At 53.5% G+C, this 17,061-nt stretch overlaps 1 protein-coding gene across 2 annotated transcripts in view; it reads right to left on the reverse strand.

Moving 5' to 3' along the window:
• Positions 1–1,359: 1,359 nt before the first annotated feature.
• RXRG (retinoid X receptor gamma) overlaps positions 1,360–17,061 on the reverse strand; it is a 41,875-nt gene continuing 26,173 nt past the window's right edge. For both annotated transcript variants that reach the window (XM_064515666.1, XM_026123405.2), the window contains exons 2-10: positions 12,305–12,564; positions 9,004–9,148; positions 8,157–8,336; positions 4,882–5,042; positions 4,305–4,434; positions 3,916–4,048; positions 3,306–3,397; positions 2,917–3,022; positions 1,360–1,651 (exon numbers count right to left, since the gene is read on the reverse strand). In XM_064515666.1, coding sequence (XP_064371736.1) covers positions 1,504–1,651; positions 2,917–3,022; positions 3,306–3,397; positions 3,916–4,048; positions 4,305–4,434; positions 4,882–5,042; positions 8,157–8,336; positions 9,004–9,148; positions 12,305–12,564 — 1,355 coding nt within the window. In that variant the 3' untranslated portion in view covers positions 1,360–1,503. The remainder of the gene's footprint in view (positions 1,652–2,916; positions 3,023–3,305; positions 3,398–3,915; positions 4,049–4,304; positions 4,435–4,881; positions 5,043–8,156; positions 8,337–9,003; positions 9,149–12,304; positions 12,565–17,061) is intronic.

Here is a 17,061-nt window from a genome sequence, read left to right on the forward strand (position 1 = left end):
GCAGCCCAGGCTGGAGGTAACCTCTAGCTTTGCTTAACCAGCAGCGTGGGGCAGGTGCCCAGGTCCTGGGGCTCAGCGCACCCCAGGCACCCCCCTGTGAACCACCTCAGCATGCTCTGCGTGCAGGAGCACACGTGCCACACCACCAGCTCCAGCACGGCTTTTACAAAGAGCAGGTTGAATATTGCTTCTTCCTTAAAAAAGTTCCCTTTCAATGGAAAACTTCCTTTTCAATTTAAAAATAATCCCTTTGGTCAATGCTCATCACCCCTTCTGGAACACTCCGTGTTTTTTCAGTGTCACTGTGAAAAAAATGAATTTTGGAGTTTTTGTAGTTTTTGGTTTCCTGTTTCTTTCCCTTACTCATTTGATTCTCTCTCTCTCCTTTTCACAGCGAAATACTGGAGAATGAATCATGTCCCAGCATGGGAGTTCTAACAACTTGTTTCATTTTTATCTTTCTTTCTTTCCTGTTGTGACTATTCCTTTCCCCCGAACTTCCCCGCATTGCCGCGCGGCAGCACTGCAGTCCGGCAGGCGCAGAGACAACGCACGGCTGCACCTCACCGCGCCGTCTGCGGGAGGGCCAGGAGGGGCAGATCACTTAACACTACACCTGTTTTACCAATAACAATACAGACAATCTGCCGGGTTCCTGGGAGGACACTTTCCCACCCGGATAATCTCCTTGTATTGAACACGTGCGTGCCTTCAACTCGTCTGAGGCTGCTCAGCTCAGCACCGATGGGAAGCGAGCGCCGCATCTCGCGGAGCCCTCTGGCGGAAATGGCTGCGGGGTCGGGGAGCTGCACCGAGCCCTGCCGCTGCGAAGGGAGCCAGCCTGCCCCGGGGCACCCAGGTTTGGGCCACCCCGATGATTAGTTGTTGAAATAAAATGATTCTACTCAAAGCAGCAAACTTCTCCGGCTCTTCCTCTGCCGGAAGGGCTCGAAGGTGCCGGGCCACTCCATGCACGGCAGCAGCAAGCCCCTCTGCCTCGATGCAGGGTGACAGCAAGCAGCAGCAACACCTGGCCTCCCTTGGCCTCAGGACTGTGCCCCCAGCACAAGGCACAGTACCCCAAGGGCTTTTCCCACACTGATTTGGGCTGCTAAATAGTCCCCAGAGGGTCCCTCAGCCCCATCCCGGGCTGGACCCGTGGCCCCAGCAGAGGAGGACACGGCACTGCAGGCTCCAGTCACACCTCTCCAGCAGTATTTGTTCCGTTGGCCTTTATTGAGAGTGAAAAAATAATTTAAAGCGATTATCTGTACAGGGGGGGCAGGTGGCTGGTTAGCTGGTGGGAGAATCTGCAGCGCCCCCGGGGCCGGGCCAGGGAGGGTTAGAGGGGGTGATTTACAGCTGTACAAAAACACGACAATCCCACCAAGGAGGAGCAGAGGGTGGGGAAAGCCTCCTGAGCCCTCACAGGGCTGGGGTGGAGGGGTGGGAGGCTGTGCAGGGCCACGGAGGGGCTGGGGTCCGTCCAGGGTGGCCAGACCCTCAGGTGACCTGCAGGGGCGTCTCCAGCATCTCCATGAGGAAGGTGTCGATGGGGGTGTCCCCAATCAGCTTGAAGAAGAAGAGATGCTCCAGGCACTTCAGCCCGATGGATCGCAGCGCCGGCAGGCGCAGGAGCAGTTTGGCAAACCTGCAAGGTGAGGAGCAGCGTCAGGGGTGCGGCAAAGGCATCAACCGCTTTCTCCCACGTGCGGCTGAGCCTGCGCTGGGGGCTGGATGGAGCCAGGGGGGCTGGTCCTGCATGCACAGCCTGGCCGGGGTGGGGGAACAGGGTCGTGCCTGAAGGAGCAGAGCCCAAGTCCTGCACCAAAACGGCTCTGAAAGTCCCCTTGCCCCAAGGTACCCTGGCTGATTCATATGGCTGAGCAGGGTGTGAAGAAAAAGGAGGTCCCTGTTTTCTTTCCCCATGCTTTCAAAACAGGGAAATAAGCATTTCTTTCCATATGCATAGAGGGAGAATATAAATATATATATTTTAAAGAATTTCACATTTATAAACTTGCAAGGGGAAAAAAGAAAAGATGCCCCCAGACTCTCTCCCTGGCCAGGGCCCGAACTAAGGACTTGCATCTCCACCATGCAGTGAAGATCACCTTCGAAACTTCACAGCCTCCGAGAGGCAGCGCAACCCTTCAGCGACACCACTGCCAGCCCTTTGCTCCCTCCGCGCGGCCCTGCTTCGAGCGTGGTGGCAGCGAGCTGACCTTCCTCCCCCTGCTCCCTCCCCACTAACTCCTTGCAGCTCTCTACAGCCAAGCTCAGAGCCAAAAATAGCAGAAGACGCTGCAGGCGCATCCCTTGCCTAACGGCCCCGCGCCGGATCTGGGACTGGCGTTTCAAGAGCTTGGCCAGCAGAGGGTAGGATTGGATCGAGAAGCTAGAAAATTGCATCCCATCTACAGCCTGAAGGCTCCAGCACAGGATTAGGGCACTGACAGAATCCAACAGCCTTCAAGAGCCGGGTTTCCCACGCAATTTTGGCTGGCATCTTGCCCTTGCTTTGCTCCGGGCTGCAGGGCCACGGGGAAGCTCTTGTGGAGCTAGTGCAGATCCTGCTGCCTCTGCCTCCTCTCTTCAGGGTAGGCAGTTAGGGATGGGCAAGCAGGGACCGACCGCCCCTCCTTCATCCAGTCCCAAAACTGGAAGCTTCAAATGATGCTAATGGGAACCAATTCCCAGCACAGAGGGCAGGTGAGCTGTCAAACTCCTTGCTGCAGGACGCCATGAATGCTGGATGAGTGTCCTCGGATTCGAAGGGAAGCGGGACAAGTTCTGGAGGCAGTCATAAATTCATAGAAACCAGGAGGTCAAAACAGCTGGAAATTCAGAGCTCCCCAGGAGGGAGCATCCTGCGTGCTCACTCTCACCCTCCATCTGGACCCCAGGGACACTCACCGTCCCGGTTGCTCAGGGTACTTCTGCTTCGTGTAGGCTTCTAGCGTGGCATAGACCTTCTCCCGCAGCGACTCCACCTCTGAAGGACTGGACAGACCCTTGGCATCTGGACAAGAGACAGACCCCGGACAGAGGGAATCACTGCAGCAGGGAAGCTTTTTGCCTCTGGAAGGCCAGGCTTGGCCCATCTCCCCCCACGTATGACCTGGCCCTGCCAGGCACCCGGCCACACCAGATGTGTGTCATGTCGTGCCACCAGGCAAAGACACACAGGAGCAGATCGCAGAGGCGGTGGGTGCTGTCCGTAGGGAAGGACTGAGGGCACGGCCCGGGGAAGGGAGCAGCGTGGGACTGCCCCAGCTCCAAGGGCCGGCAGCCCTGCGACTTACCCGGGTTGAACAGCACGATGGCTCGCAAGCACCCCAGCTCCGACTTGTCCATCTGCATGTCCTTCATTTTGGACACCAGCTCTGTCAAAACCCTGCGCAGAGGCGACACTGTTTTCACTCCGTTTCACCGTGCAGAGCACGGGCACTGCCCTCGCGTGTGAGAGAGCGGCAACGCAGCGTGTCCTGCCGGCAGGGCGCAGACACGGCACGGGCGCTACGTGGGCAGCCGTCACCTGAGCAAACGCAGCAGGTTGGGTTTTAAGGCTCTGACAGCTAAAGCTCTTGCTCATTGGTATTAGCTCTAGATCCAGTTACGACTGGCCCTCAAGCTGCGAGGAGAGGGCAGACAAGCCATCCCACCCCCGGAGAGAGACACGCACAACAGAGGAGACTCTTTTGCAGCTGCAAGTCCCTTTCCAGGGTGCCTTCATCCCATCCTTGGTTTTTAAGCCAGTCAGACAAATGTCCTCCCCCTCGTTCTAAGCTAGTTCTGCCCCAAACTGCCATCAGTTTGTTCTAATTCTCGCCAAGGAGACATTCCCCTTCCAGAGGGGAGGGACAGAGGTGGCCTGGCTGCGACCGCTGGGGGTGATGGAAACGGGCCCCATACCTGTCGAAGATGGAGCCCACGCCAGCGCTGTGCGCGCTGCTGCGGTGCACGTGCAAGCCCGTCGCCAGGAGGATGCCGTCCTGCACCGACACGGAACGATGGGAGAAGGAGGCGATCAGCAGCTCGTTCCAGCCTGCAGGAGGGAGAGGGAGGTGAGCAGGAGGCAAGTGCTGCTGAGGAGGGAGGCCAGCAAGGTCTCTCTCTCTTAGAGGGTGGGCAGAGGATAAAAGATGCCACACTGGCAGCAATTTGGGGTGCAGCACCCAGAAACCATCACTCCCAAATAGAGGTGGGCAGCTGCTTTCTCCCTGGTGGCATGACACCTGGTCCCCAGGGAGGAGACAGATGCACCAGGAAAAGCTGTGGAGGCCACTGGTCGGGGACGGTACCTGCCCGGAGGAGGATGACTTGGTCCTCCAGCGTCAGGTCGGAGAAGTGGGGGATGCGCTTGGCCCACTCGACGAGCGTGAAGAGCTGCTTGTCCGCGGCGTGGCATATGTTGGTGACGGGGTCATTGGTCTGACGGAAGAGCAACACCAAAGGGAAGGAGCAGAGGAAAGGGGGAGAATTTGCCAATGTAAAATCACTGATACTCGCCACCTGCACTGCACACACGAAGGCGTTAACACTGCTCAGAGCCACAAGTAAAATGTTCAAATCACCTGTAATCTGAGCTGTACAGTTTTGGGGAGAGGAAATCTTTTATTAATATTATTATTCCCTCAAGAGAAAGCCAAATTTGAGAGTTGCCAGCCCTTTCTGTTTGCTCGCTGTTCTTTGCAAAGCAAGTTCTGCATGGCAGGCCAACGTCCTTGCTTTTTAGCAAGGGTTTTTAGGTGGTGCAAAGCAAAAAACGCTTGGAAAACACCGGCCATTCCTTGCGGGGGTTGTCCTTTCAAATCTCACCTAGGAGGCTCTCATCTCAAGCTGACAGGGATGTTGTTGAAACGGCACGGTGCCGCTTACCGAGCTCTCTGTGCTCACGTCGCTGTACGCCTCCGTCTTGGGCTCGACGGCCAGCTCAGCCTCCAGGATCTTCTCCACGGGCATGTCCTCGCTGCCGCTGCTCGTGGACTCGGCTTCATTCTCGCTCCGCTCCCGGCTTCGCTGCCTCTCCTCTTGCACAGCTGGAGCACAGGGAAGCCGTCCTTTACACCGCGCCAACGCTTACCTGCTCTCCCGATGCCCCTTTCGCGTCAGACCCTCCTCTCCCCGGGACGAGGGCTGAGAAAACCCATCGGGGGGCAACAAAGGGAAGAACAGAAAATAAGTAGATGGATCACGCGCTGGTCTATTAAAATGACAACCACCAGGCCGGCGCCGGCCCCCTCCCCAGTAGCTCTGGGGTTGCTGTAGCCCAGCTGCCTCTGGACTTGGCGAAAAGGCAGTGATTTCACAGACGTCGAGCTCCAGAAGAGGAGTTGCAGTTAATACCTCCAGGTGGCAGCCTGGACTCAGCCATCAGCAGACGCCGGGGGAGAGACGCCTGCTCTGAAACACTGAAGGCACCAAGGTTTTTCCTGCATGCCAAGGCCCTGAATTAAGCTATGGTGCTTGGAGCCGTACGAGGGTGCAGGGCTGCCTGCGAGCTCCTGCCGCTGCAGGGATGTAACTGCAGAGTGTAACTTGCCAGCAAAATCGGCCCCCAAAAGTCACAGCTGGATTTATTTATCCCCCAGGAGCACCCCACAGCTGCCAGAGCACGTGGCGGCAGGGCCGGCTGTCCACCCCCTGCCAGGAGCCATGCGACCTGGGCCCCCAGCCCTCCCCATGCAGCACCTGAAGTGCTGTCCTCAGTGCTTTCACTCTCCTCTCTCATCTCTTTGGGCATTTTCCCAAAAATCATCTGATAGGAACCACAGGTTCACTGAAATTCTCCGCACACCTACGTTATTAGCTCCCGGGATTTCTGGGTGTGCAGCAGGACAGGCAGACGCACGGCACACGCATGCTGCCTGCTGAGCCTTGTAACCCCAAAAGGTTTTGTCTTCACATTTTTGTTTGAGAAATCCCAGACCAAAATAAGGAAAACTTACTGAAAAATAAGTGGTGGGTGAGCAGCAGGTGCCATATCAGTGTAGCTCATCGCTGGGGAGAAATGTCTCAAAACACTTTGCTATACCACAGCTTAACGACTCCCTGATCATTTACCTAAACTCTGGGCAGTCAGTAGCCAGAGGCATGGGGAAACCACCCCCGTATGAAGCCAAGGGACAAGATGTCCTTTAAGAAGAAAGGGGACCTGAGCGAGCACGGGCGAACACCGAGGAAGGAGCCAGCTCCACGAGCAAGCGCCTCTCGAAAGCCCCAAGATCGCGTGAGAGTTTTGCCCCCATTTTGTAAATCAGGCAAGGCTGCTGGATGAAGAAGGATGAGGGAGGACTGCGGAGGATTGCTCTCACGCTGCCCACGTCCACGGGGAGCCTGGGGTTTGCACCGTCACGCTCTGCAAAGGGAAGCAGCATCGGCGCCCTGCTCCTCGGAAGCACTTTGCAGCCGGCTTTGAGGACGGTGCCCGGGACTGGGGTTTTGAGGCACATGCAGCATTTCGCGGTCGCCAGCTGCTGGGGCAGCGTGGCGTTACCAGAGCTGCGGCGAAGGGGCTGCGGCTCAGCCTGCGCCCTGCATCCCAGCATCGCCGCTCTGCCCCGCACCAGCCCGTTCATGTGCTCCACAGGGGACAACGCAGCCTCCAAGAGGGACTGTTACACCGCTTAGTGGCATTTAACCCTGGAAGTAGCACAGTTATTTTATCTTGGAAAAAAGCCGCTTAAAAGCTGAGCTGCATGTCACTACCTGACCTCGTATCTGCCGGTATAATTTAGGAGACAATCCAGCTTGTCGGTCCTCTTTGCTCAGCCGAGGTGGGGAGCAGCTAGCTGCAGATGGCCAGCCGAGGCAGAGAGAAAAACCCCCTTGCCTTTGGGCTCGCCTTTTCCAGCGGCACCAATTTGCTCAGCGGGGGCTTTCCCAAAGGCTTTTGCACTCTCCAGAGGCTGTGCGGACACGTGCCACAGTCAGCAGCTCTCTGAGGCTTCGTTCAAGCCAGCACAAGGTGGCTCCAAGTCCAAAGGCCTCAGGTCAGATGGTTGCTCCAGATCAACACCTTAGCTGGTTTGGGCCAGAAACACAGTCCTTTGGGGATGCAGTGAATGCGGGTGGAGCTTGGGAGAGGCTGCAAAAGCTGCTTCCTAACAGTGCTCTCCTGCAGCATGAAAATGCCACAGGACAGGAGCCGTACCAGAGCTCAGCTCCAAAAAGCAAAAGTGGGAAAAGAAGAGAGAATTATAAAAATCAAGGATGGAAATAAATCATTCCCCCTATTTTCCAGTGCAAGAATTAGGGGGCAACAAGTGAAGCCAGCAAGCTGAAAGCAAGCAAAAGGAGGCAGCTTTTCACAGGGTAACTAGACAAGCTGCCAAACTCCCCACTGAGGGATATTGTAGACAGCAGAAGTTTACAGGGACTCAGGAAGCAACGGGACAAACAGGATGAAAACTCTCTCTAGATGCCCCATGTGGCTTCAAGAGGGCCCAGGGCAGAGCCTCCTCCCCAGTTGCCTGCTTGTGGCTGCAGCTGGGGGTTCAGGATGCTCTGGGTCACCCAGGGATCTGCCCCAAGGAGCAGCTCTGTTTAGCTCATCCTGTCCATTCACGGGCGGCACCGTCCCATCACTGCGCGCACCCATGCTGTCTTCCTGGTGCGCCCACAGGGACACATGGCTCCCTAGACCATGGACACCGCTTTGGCCACCCAGACAAGCCTTGGCAGCATGGCTGCCTGGGAAGAGGCGCTGGGTAAGAGCTGGGGCCAGCACCATGTCCCTCAGGGACAGCTTTCCCATGGCCACCAACTGGCATCACCAGCCTCTGGTCTGGAAAAGCCCTACCCAAAGCGAGCAGTTCTGGGGGCAGCACAGCTCCTGCAGCCTGGTCTTCTACAGACATCTCTTTCAGGGACTGGGTGGCTCCTTGTGGTTGGGTCACAAAGAACATCCCTGCCTAGCCCTGTGCAGATTCTCTGATGTCTGATAAAGGCTGAGCCCTACTTTATACCCTTATCTCAACGGGTTTGCATCCACCTCATTTCTTTTAAGAAATCAGGCCAAAATGCCCTGAAATTGCCAGTGTGGGTTTTTGGAGTGCTCCAGACCCAGAAGGCCACCAGGAGCCAGATTTACACTAACACAAAAAGCACATATGTAGGGAATGTGCCCCCTCCCTCCATCTGCCTGCACATACCTTCCCTCTTCATCCCCATCGCGAGGCACTTCTGATAGCGGCAGTACTGGCAGCGGTTGCGCTGGCGCTTGTCTATGAGGCAGTCCTTGTTGTCACGGCAGGTGTAGATCAGGTCCTTCCGGATGGTCCGCTTGAAGAAGCCTTTGCAGCCCTCGCAGCTGTACACCCCGTAGTGCTTCCCTGCGGAGCGAAGGGGAGCCCGTCACCAGGGAGCCAGCACAGATGGGCTTGAACCAACCCAAAAGGCAACAGGACTGGCTGCAGGGAGTCACCAGAGGAGGCTTGGCTTGGCTTTGGGGGCCATTAGCAGGAATAACGACCAGTGGCAGTCAAAATACAGGCCAGACCTCCACTTTCTAGTGATGCAGATGGGCTACATCCATCCCATGAGAGGGCTATGGAATAGCCCCACAGCTGGGGTGCAGGAGCAGGAGAGCCCCAGCACACGGGGAGCACTGCCACAGAGGGGTCTGCCAGGCATGGCTGGGTCGAGGTCCCCTGGCATTCAAGGGAAGCCCAGACATGGCCAGAGCCCCACTAATACAAAACGCAGGTTGTAAGAACACAGTGATTTTAGTATATTTTTAACAAACAGGGACAAAATGCAAAATGAGGTCACACACATCAGAGGGAGAGGAGCATGGCTTCTGGGGCGGTTCTCTCTTTGGCACTCATCCGCAAAGCAGACAGCCTGCCCTGGGGTCAGCCAAGCCCAACTACAAGTCCTGCATTGCCAGTACAGCATTGGTGAAACCTCACAGCTTTCGTTAGCATGCCAGCCTCGCTTCAGGGCAGCCAAGGAGGTTTTCGTGGCGCAAAGCCTTCCCCAAGAAAGGAAACCTCATACCTGAGGACCTGTCCCCACAGATGGCACAGATGTGTTTGGCTAAGGATCCTGGGCTCGTGGATGGATAATTCATGCTTCCAATCCCTGGGAGACCTGGCAAGGGCTTGATGTCTTCAGAGCTGCTGACATTGTTCAGGACATTGAGCTGCAGAGGCACAATTCACAGGACATGAGGCAGGTTTAGTGCATGAGTCCAGTACTCCATCAAAACCACCCCAAATCGAGCTGCGCCCAGAGGCTTTTGGTGCTGGGTGGGGCCAGGTGAGCCCTCCCTCACTGCCCTGCCAGACTCATCCTCCCGCTCATTTCTGGTGATCCCATTCGGGTGGCAAGGTAAACCTAGCTGGAAGGGTTTAAGCAGTTGCCCAGTAGCAGAGAGTCACTCTCACCCAGCCCTGATGCTGTAACTGAAGACAGGAAGATGAGATGCTCAGTTACAGCCTCCGAGTCTTGGGGCTGCTTCGTTAGAGGATGCAGATCAGTGGCTGCTCAAAGCATCAGGTGCTAAACACTTAGTAAGGAAAGGGTTTGCAGCCAGGGGATTTGTTACAATTAAACTCATACTGCCACATGGCCAGAGGAGCTGAAATGCTGTTAACTCACTTAACACTATTATTTTTAACCAAAAGTCCCTCCCTGATTTCTGATGTACAAATCTGCATGAAAACATGGCCATTTCGGTCACTTCCTACAACTGAAGTTCCCAAATACTACCACAGGCTGGAGAAGGGTGCAGATCTGGGGTTCCCAGACATAAAAAGGGACTAGATTAAGCATCTAAAACCAGCTGCAGTGAAACACAGGCGAAAGGCTCAGGGCTCCAGCTGAGGTCCAGGGAGCTGCTTGCAGCTGCTGGAAGTTAAAGGTTACAAACCGACATCGATTAGAGACCCGAGCCTGATGTTGCCCAGGGCTTAGTTTTATTGCTGTTTGCTTTCAAGCTGCTGTTGGCAGGGCAGTGAGGATTAAGGGCTGTTGAGCATGTCTTGTTGAAAGCGGTCTGTCTGGGCATGGCAATGCAGAGGCCTATCTCTCCAAAACCACCCTCAAACCACCATTGCAGCCTCTGTGCTCTGAGGGCGGGGGATGGCTTCTGTTTCACTGAGGTTGTTTTTAACAATCTCCCCCCCCAGTTTATCAGCTATATTTCTTCCTTCAAGCAAAAGGACAGAAGTAGGGACAGAAAATGAGGCTTTGGAGGAAAGTCCAGCTACAGCCTTAGTTACAGCCTCCGTAATATCTAAACCACTTGAGTCCACGCACGTTGCTACAAGTTCTCCATTTTCTCTAAAGAATTGCCTATTTCTTACAAAAACAGCATAAAAATTTCCATGGGAAATTTCACCAAAGAACAAGAGGGTCGGTCCCATTTGGATTTTGGGCCTTTCATTAGAAAAAGCAAAAGACAAAACAAGTCTGTGTGTCATCTCTCACCCCAGGCCCTTCATTTTCAAAGTTTCAGAGGTTTGATGACATTGAAAATACAATTTGTCCAACAGTGATTACCATGTTAAGTACCAGCTTGTTTCCCCCCACCAGAAAATAAAAGCTCATGGAAAAAGCTTGCCCAGAGGAACAGAAGTACACTCCCTCCAGCAGAGAGCCAGCCCACGCTCCGGATAGCTTTAAATCCTAATGCTCCAAAACCTGAATTTAGCCCAAGGAAAGGAGAATTCAGACCCCACTTCCTCCAAACATCCAGCCACTTTCCTTACCCTGGAAACCTCTTGCCAAGATGCTGAACCAGGAGGAATTTTTTATAGTTTAAAATGCTACTGCGAGCTCAGGTACCACCTTTTCCTTCTCTCTAGCTGCATTTCTAGACAATAGCAGAGAGAGAGGGTGTATGTCAGGGAGAAACAGGGCAGTTTAGCCATCAGTGCCTTTGGAGCTCAGCTCCTGCTGGTTAAGTGCAATCATGTATGATATTTGGGACACCTGCTTGAACCCAAATCCATTAGCTGCCTCCCTGCCGAATCCCTGAGGCTCAGCTGTCTCCTTGCATTAGAGCGAAGGCAAGTGAAACACACTCCTTGGAGCTGGTAAGTTGACACAGCAGCCAGCTCAGCACCCAGGTCAGGAAAATCGCTTCCCAGTATGTCCCTGGCTTCAAGGGAAAGGTATCTGTGCAGCCAGCATCGCCATAAGCTCCAGGATGATGTCGCACCTGCCCCTGGGTATCATGGGCACAGATATCATCAGGCTGATGGGGAAACAGCTGGGTGCAACAAGGCCCAGCATGTCCACTGTAGACAGCTCAGACCTCTGCAGAAGTGAAGGTGCTGGTAGGTCAAACCTTTCAAATCACAGGTCCTCATAACTCTCTGAGCTCTTTGGGGACCTCCATGCACCATCCTCCTCTAGTGCTTGCTGCAGATGCTGAGGAGAAGTGCTTCTGCAGACGGGCCAGTCTAGCTGGGGCAGCGGGGTAGGAGGCAGTGAGGACTTGGAGGTGATCTCCTCCCTGCTTACCTAGCTGTGCTGCGAGGCTCTCGAGGGTTCCCTACCACTAATAATATTAATACTAATACTAATAATAAATCAATAAAAGGCAGAATCTTGTTAATAAAACACAATATTCTCACTTAGACCTGCATCCCCCAGAGCACTACAGCACATGATCAGCTCCCCTAGAGGTCAGGGCATCAAAGGAGGCAAAATCCTGTGCCGTCACCACAGTCCCCACTGTGTCAAGGTGGAGGCACTGGCCCCAGCCCCAGGGATCTCCCCGCTCTGTCTGGAGGGGAAACCTCAGCACCTGGCATGGTTCAGGCAGTAAAGACAGGAGCGCTTCGTTTTCCTTCAGTTCATATCAGGCAAAGTTTATATGCAACACAGAGTATGTGGCTGGCATTTAGCATCTACATTTGTCTCTCGCTGTCTGTCTCTTTTCTGAACAATGAAATGAAGCAGATATCCTTTTCCAGGAGGAAGGGGAGCGCTTTCCATACTGCAGCTTTTAGCTATGTCACTACTGCCACATAGAAAAATTACACCTTAGTGCAGTGGAGTGAGATCAGATTGCCCCCTGGTGAGGATAAACTCAGGAAATAGCTTTCTCCCTTTATGATGCAGGATGTGCTGAAATACGTATGATCGTCTTCTCTTTGGCTGTACCAAGGGGATTTACGCAGGAAGATTCACATGACAAAAATTCTTCTTTACGTCCAATCTCCATGAGTGGCCAAAAACACACCAACCCCACCACCACCACTCAACCAGCCCTCTCAGATTTTCAGACTTTATCCCAGTCATCAAGCACCGTCAATAGCCTGAAGAGAGCATGAGGGTATCTGCCCACCTGCGGACTGGCATGCGTCACAAAATTCATGCCCGGGGCCGAGGACAGGGAGACGGAGTGGGAGCCGAGGGAGGATGTGATGACCCTGTATGGCGAGCCCAGCGTGTTCACAGGAGACCCGATGGTGTTCATGGGGGATGGCAGCGCCCTTGAAGCGTTCGCAGGCACCTCGAGGTAGTTGTGATGACCGTCCGCCGAATTCCCCGCGGGAAGGCTCGATGAGGGGCTCACGGATGTGGAGCTGGCGTGAACAGGGGAATCTACGAGGAAAGGCAGAAAGACTGAGTGCTGGGAGGCAATGGGGAATAAAATACATATGGATATGTATGGAGAGGAGTGTGGCAGCTGTCGTCCACATCACGGGTGTATTTCTCCTGGTCTCATGTCTGGCTTCCCGTTAGACCCCTGACCCTTCTAGGTGTCCTCACCCAAACAAGCTCATCCTGATTCAGGTCACAGCACATCTACATGCCCGCCTGTCACCGGTGCTTCATTTGCCAGTGAGCAAACATGCTTTATTCTATCACAGGAAGGAGTAAAACACCGGATTATGGGAAAGGAAACAGAGTCACACAAAGCAACAAAACACATCATCATCAAGATAATACTTAATGATCAAGTCTTCCCTCCCTGCTCCAGCATCTCTGCTGACTCAGGAAGAAGGTGCCGCTGCCTGCCTGTCTCACGCTGGCCTTCTCCAAACTCTTCCTCCCCAGCTAGCAAGGACACGGCACAGAAAAGCAATATAACCTTGAGCTTTGTCACTTTTGGGCAGGCTTGGAGCCTGAACATGTCACCCAGGACCTAAATGCTGTCTTTGACAAGACCAATCTCAAACCTGCAGATGGTATTTAGGTACCAAATGCCCACCAATCTAGACAGGGTAGCTAACTTTTAAGGATTTATACATGACCTTTTCTCCCTCCCCTAGAATTTACTGACTCCAGTTAGTATTATTTGTCATTAAGATTTCAATGAACCGTTGTTCCTCTGTTGGCTTTTCAACATAGGAGACCATTCCCTTGAGTATCAAGGCAAGATGTTGTGCAGGAATGTCACACAGCTGATTTTCCATGGCTGGCACAGAGGATGTTTGTTCCCATTACAATTGAAAGTAAGGCCAGGTTGGGTTTGGGTTTTTTTTCTCCCTTTTAACATTATTGCAAAGTTATTTACGTGACAGTGTTTGTTATTTTACCTGAAGTAACAATCAAATCTGATTCAAAGGGAAGATGCACAATAAAGACGGGAAAAGGTCAGCTTGCTGAATAACATTAAAGACATTTGTCAGAGTCAAGGAGGACTCGATCCGCTGTTATCAACCCGCTTCAGACTTAATTCTGCACAGAGAGGGGGGAGGAAAGGTCTTTGTCAATTCTTGCTTTGACTTTTTGGATCAATTCTCCCAGTGGGAAAGCAATGTGCAGCAAAAGGAAGCAGGCACAGCGACAAGAGCAGGAGCCTTGGAGGCAGCGAGGCGGGCTGGTGGTGCGGGAGAAGCCGAGCCAGGACTCAGGGTTTCATCCTCTTGCTGGAGACACCCACCACACTTCCCCCCGCCACTGCCATGGGCAGTAAAGCAGGACACGCAGGGGTACACAGCCCTCCTTCTGTCCAGGGATACTACTAGTACACAGCAAAACTCCTATCCCCTATTTGCTTTCAAGTGGAAAAGCTTTCCACCAGGAAGGCAGCTGCCAGGAGAGCCTTCAGTGACGGGCAGAAGAAGTGCTGTTACTGTGGCCCTTGCTATGTCTGTGTGCCCAGCACACGGAGGCTCCTCACTTGTTCCCCAGGACTTCAAAGGAGCTTCCTGACTTGGCCCATTAACCACTTCAGAGGAAAGAGAATGTATTTTTCATCATCTGCGAGTAGTTTGATAGCACAGGGTACAGTCCTACCCAGCAGCCATAGCATAGGGTTATAAGGAAATTGCTTTTATGTCTCTTTAAACAACTAGATAAACAACATTGCCTTTGAGAATTCATGAGCTTGGGAAATAATCCACTAAAGGGGAGACTGGGCACAGGTCTGTAACATCATGACAGGTACGGAGGAGAGGAATGAGGAACAATTCCTCACCCTTTTCCGTAACACAGAAAATGGCCATCCTTTGAAAGTATCATGCGGAAGATTTAAACCAATTAGAAATACTTATTCACACAACAAAGTCAAGCAGTAGAGCGGGACGTGGTGGGAGATGAGCGTGCAAAACCAAGAAGCTATTATGGTAATTCAGAGAAGACACAAAGCTACAGATACACTGTTAGGTGCCTGGGAAATGGGCAAGTCTACAAAAGACTCCCAGGAGAGTTAATTTATCTGTTTGCATTACACCAGACCTTGCAGAAATGTTGCCACCATGAAGCCTCTCTATCAGCAAGGTCCTCAGTCAGACTGCAGCAAGGCGTTCACCCAAAGGAGACAGTTTGCCAGAACGAGCCCTGTAGCGTGCTTGCACCCATGCCGAGAGTGACTGCTCAAAGGGTTTATCCAGGGAGATCCTCTGCCCCACGGGACGGGATGGAGGCTGCTCCACCAAGCCAGGCAGCTGGGAAGGCTTGTGCCTACCACCCTTCCCTGGCAGCGAAACGCTGAAGAGGGAGCTCGGACGAATGGGGGAGTGTTTGCTGGAGGAGGTGAATGGAGAAATAGAAAATCTAGAGGAGAGCATGAGGGTGAAAGCTGGGCTCTGCCAGGGCCTGGTGACACAAAGTGGAGGTGAGGCCTCTCCTTAATTTAATTGTTGCCATGGGGCCTGGCCACCCGCATAGGCCAGGGCCAGGAGCTTCTCTTTGGAAGCAGAGTGGTCTTCGGGGATGCTTTTCCACCCAAATCAGAAAACGTTGATCCAGCACCACTGTGTTCTGAGGAAATTTGGGTGCTGCTGCCAAACCTTTTGTAGCCAAAAGCCATTAGTCAAAACCCTTGATTTTGACTTTCCTTTTACCAATGAACAATTGTATCCATCCATAATAAACTTCAATGCCAAACCCACCTAGAAAGGTGGAATCCAAATCAAATCAAAGCACTCTCTGCAAGGTAGTCCAAACTTTTCCCTGACTTCCAGCCCTTGCCCGGGATCAGCTCACCGAGCCCGTCCGCGAGGGAGCAAAAACACTGTGCTACTGGCAGCCCTGCTCCACCAGGAGCTCCCTGCGGAGGTGACAGGGTCCTCTGGGATGGAGCAGGAGGGATGCGGAGAAGGGAGCCAGCCCTGCGTGCCAGTCGCGGCCCCACTGCCTCCTCCAGGATTCGGTACGGGTGACATTTAAACAGGCCAGTGCGGGTCCGGATCTCTGTCAGGTAATGAAACACGACAGCTAGATGCCAGAGACTCGGATGGCCGCAGCAGGGCCTGTGGGGTGAAGGGCCAGCCCCGTGTCACGAGACGAGGGCTCTGCTCCTTGCTGCAGAGCAGCCCCTGGCCATCCAGCACTAGGTATGGCTCTTGGCTTCACCAGGGCTCACGTATCTCCTAAGGACGCCAGCTGAGACCCTGCAACAAGTTTTATGGCTCAGTACTACTTTTAACCACCTACTGCAGATTCAGAATCACATTTGCAAATAAGATCGCATTTTTTTGCTCCACAAATGGGTCTGTTTATGTTCCTCCCCACCATATGCATTAATGTTTCGGCAAGTAGTTTCCTGAGCAAGAGGTTCAGGGAAGCCTGATTTTGTGCTTATTTCTGTCTTGGAGAAGAAGGGAAGAGAGGGCAGGATTAGGAGGCATTTGTGTGGATTCTCTGATGTCTCGTTAGGGCTTGCCCAGCACCCCTTCTCTCCCTGGGTGCACTAATGGAAAAGCCCCTCTTCTCTGGCAGCCCCTTACAGGGCTGGGAGGTACATCTCCTGCTGAGGTCTTCCCAGCCCCATTTGAGAGAGTAGCAACTGGGCCACAGTGAGCTGGAGAGGGAGGAGCGGACTGAGCACCCAAAGCGCACATGGTACCACCCCAAAGCCATGGCCCTGACCCCATGGCCAGCATGCCGTGGGCTGACAGGAGCCTGGGCACCAGGCGAGCAACGCAATGGGTCACTCCACACGCAAGCATGCAGGATCCAAGGGACTCAGTGCCTGCGAATCAGCCCTCCACGTGCTCCCTTGTACGCAGATGCATGCACACACTAGCCTTCCCTTCATAGGAAGCCAAGTTTAAAAGGAAAAGATGAGAGAGGGGGAATTCTGGCTGCTTTGCTGTTCCAAGCCCCCTCTCAAGCACAGCCCATCGCCTGCTGCAGAGAGCAGCTGTGGGATGGAAGAGTGCAGCCAGATGCAATGTGGGGCCTATGGCTTTAGCAAACAGAGAGGGGATCGTAAGACATGAAACACAACTCTGCTGACATTAGAAAAAACAGCAGGGGAGACTCCAAGAAACACCCAGTTCTCCACATTTTGGTAACGGTGCCATTGAGGACATGAGCAACAGCATTACATTCACCCATCAGCCACTGAAGGTGAGACAGGATACAACAAACTTTTGATTCTCTGCTGCTATGTGGGTTTCTATCTCCACCGTGGCCAAATCCTACCCCCGGGGTGGGAAACTCCCATCAGCAGCCTGAGAAGGATTTAAGCCTCCCAGCTCACACCACCAGGAGTACAGGAGTGCTGCATCTTCATCACTGTGGATGCCCAGGTGTCTCACACAGATGCACCAGCACAGCACAAAGTTCCAGGTCCTCCAGGCCAAGGCTAAACAAGCCAGGCCTGGGTTAATATAGCTAAACTGGTCCAGGACTAACATTTGTTTG

This window comes from Dromaius novaehollandiae, chromosome 8, assembly GCF_036370855.1.
Source record: "Dromaius novaehollandiae isolate bDroNov1 chromosome 8, bDroNov1.hap1, whole genome shotgun sequence".
Lineage (NCBI taxonomy): Eukaryota > Metazoa > Chordata > Aves > Casuariiformes > Dromaiidae > Dromaius > Dromaius novaehollandiae.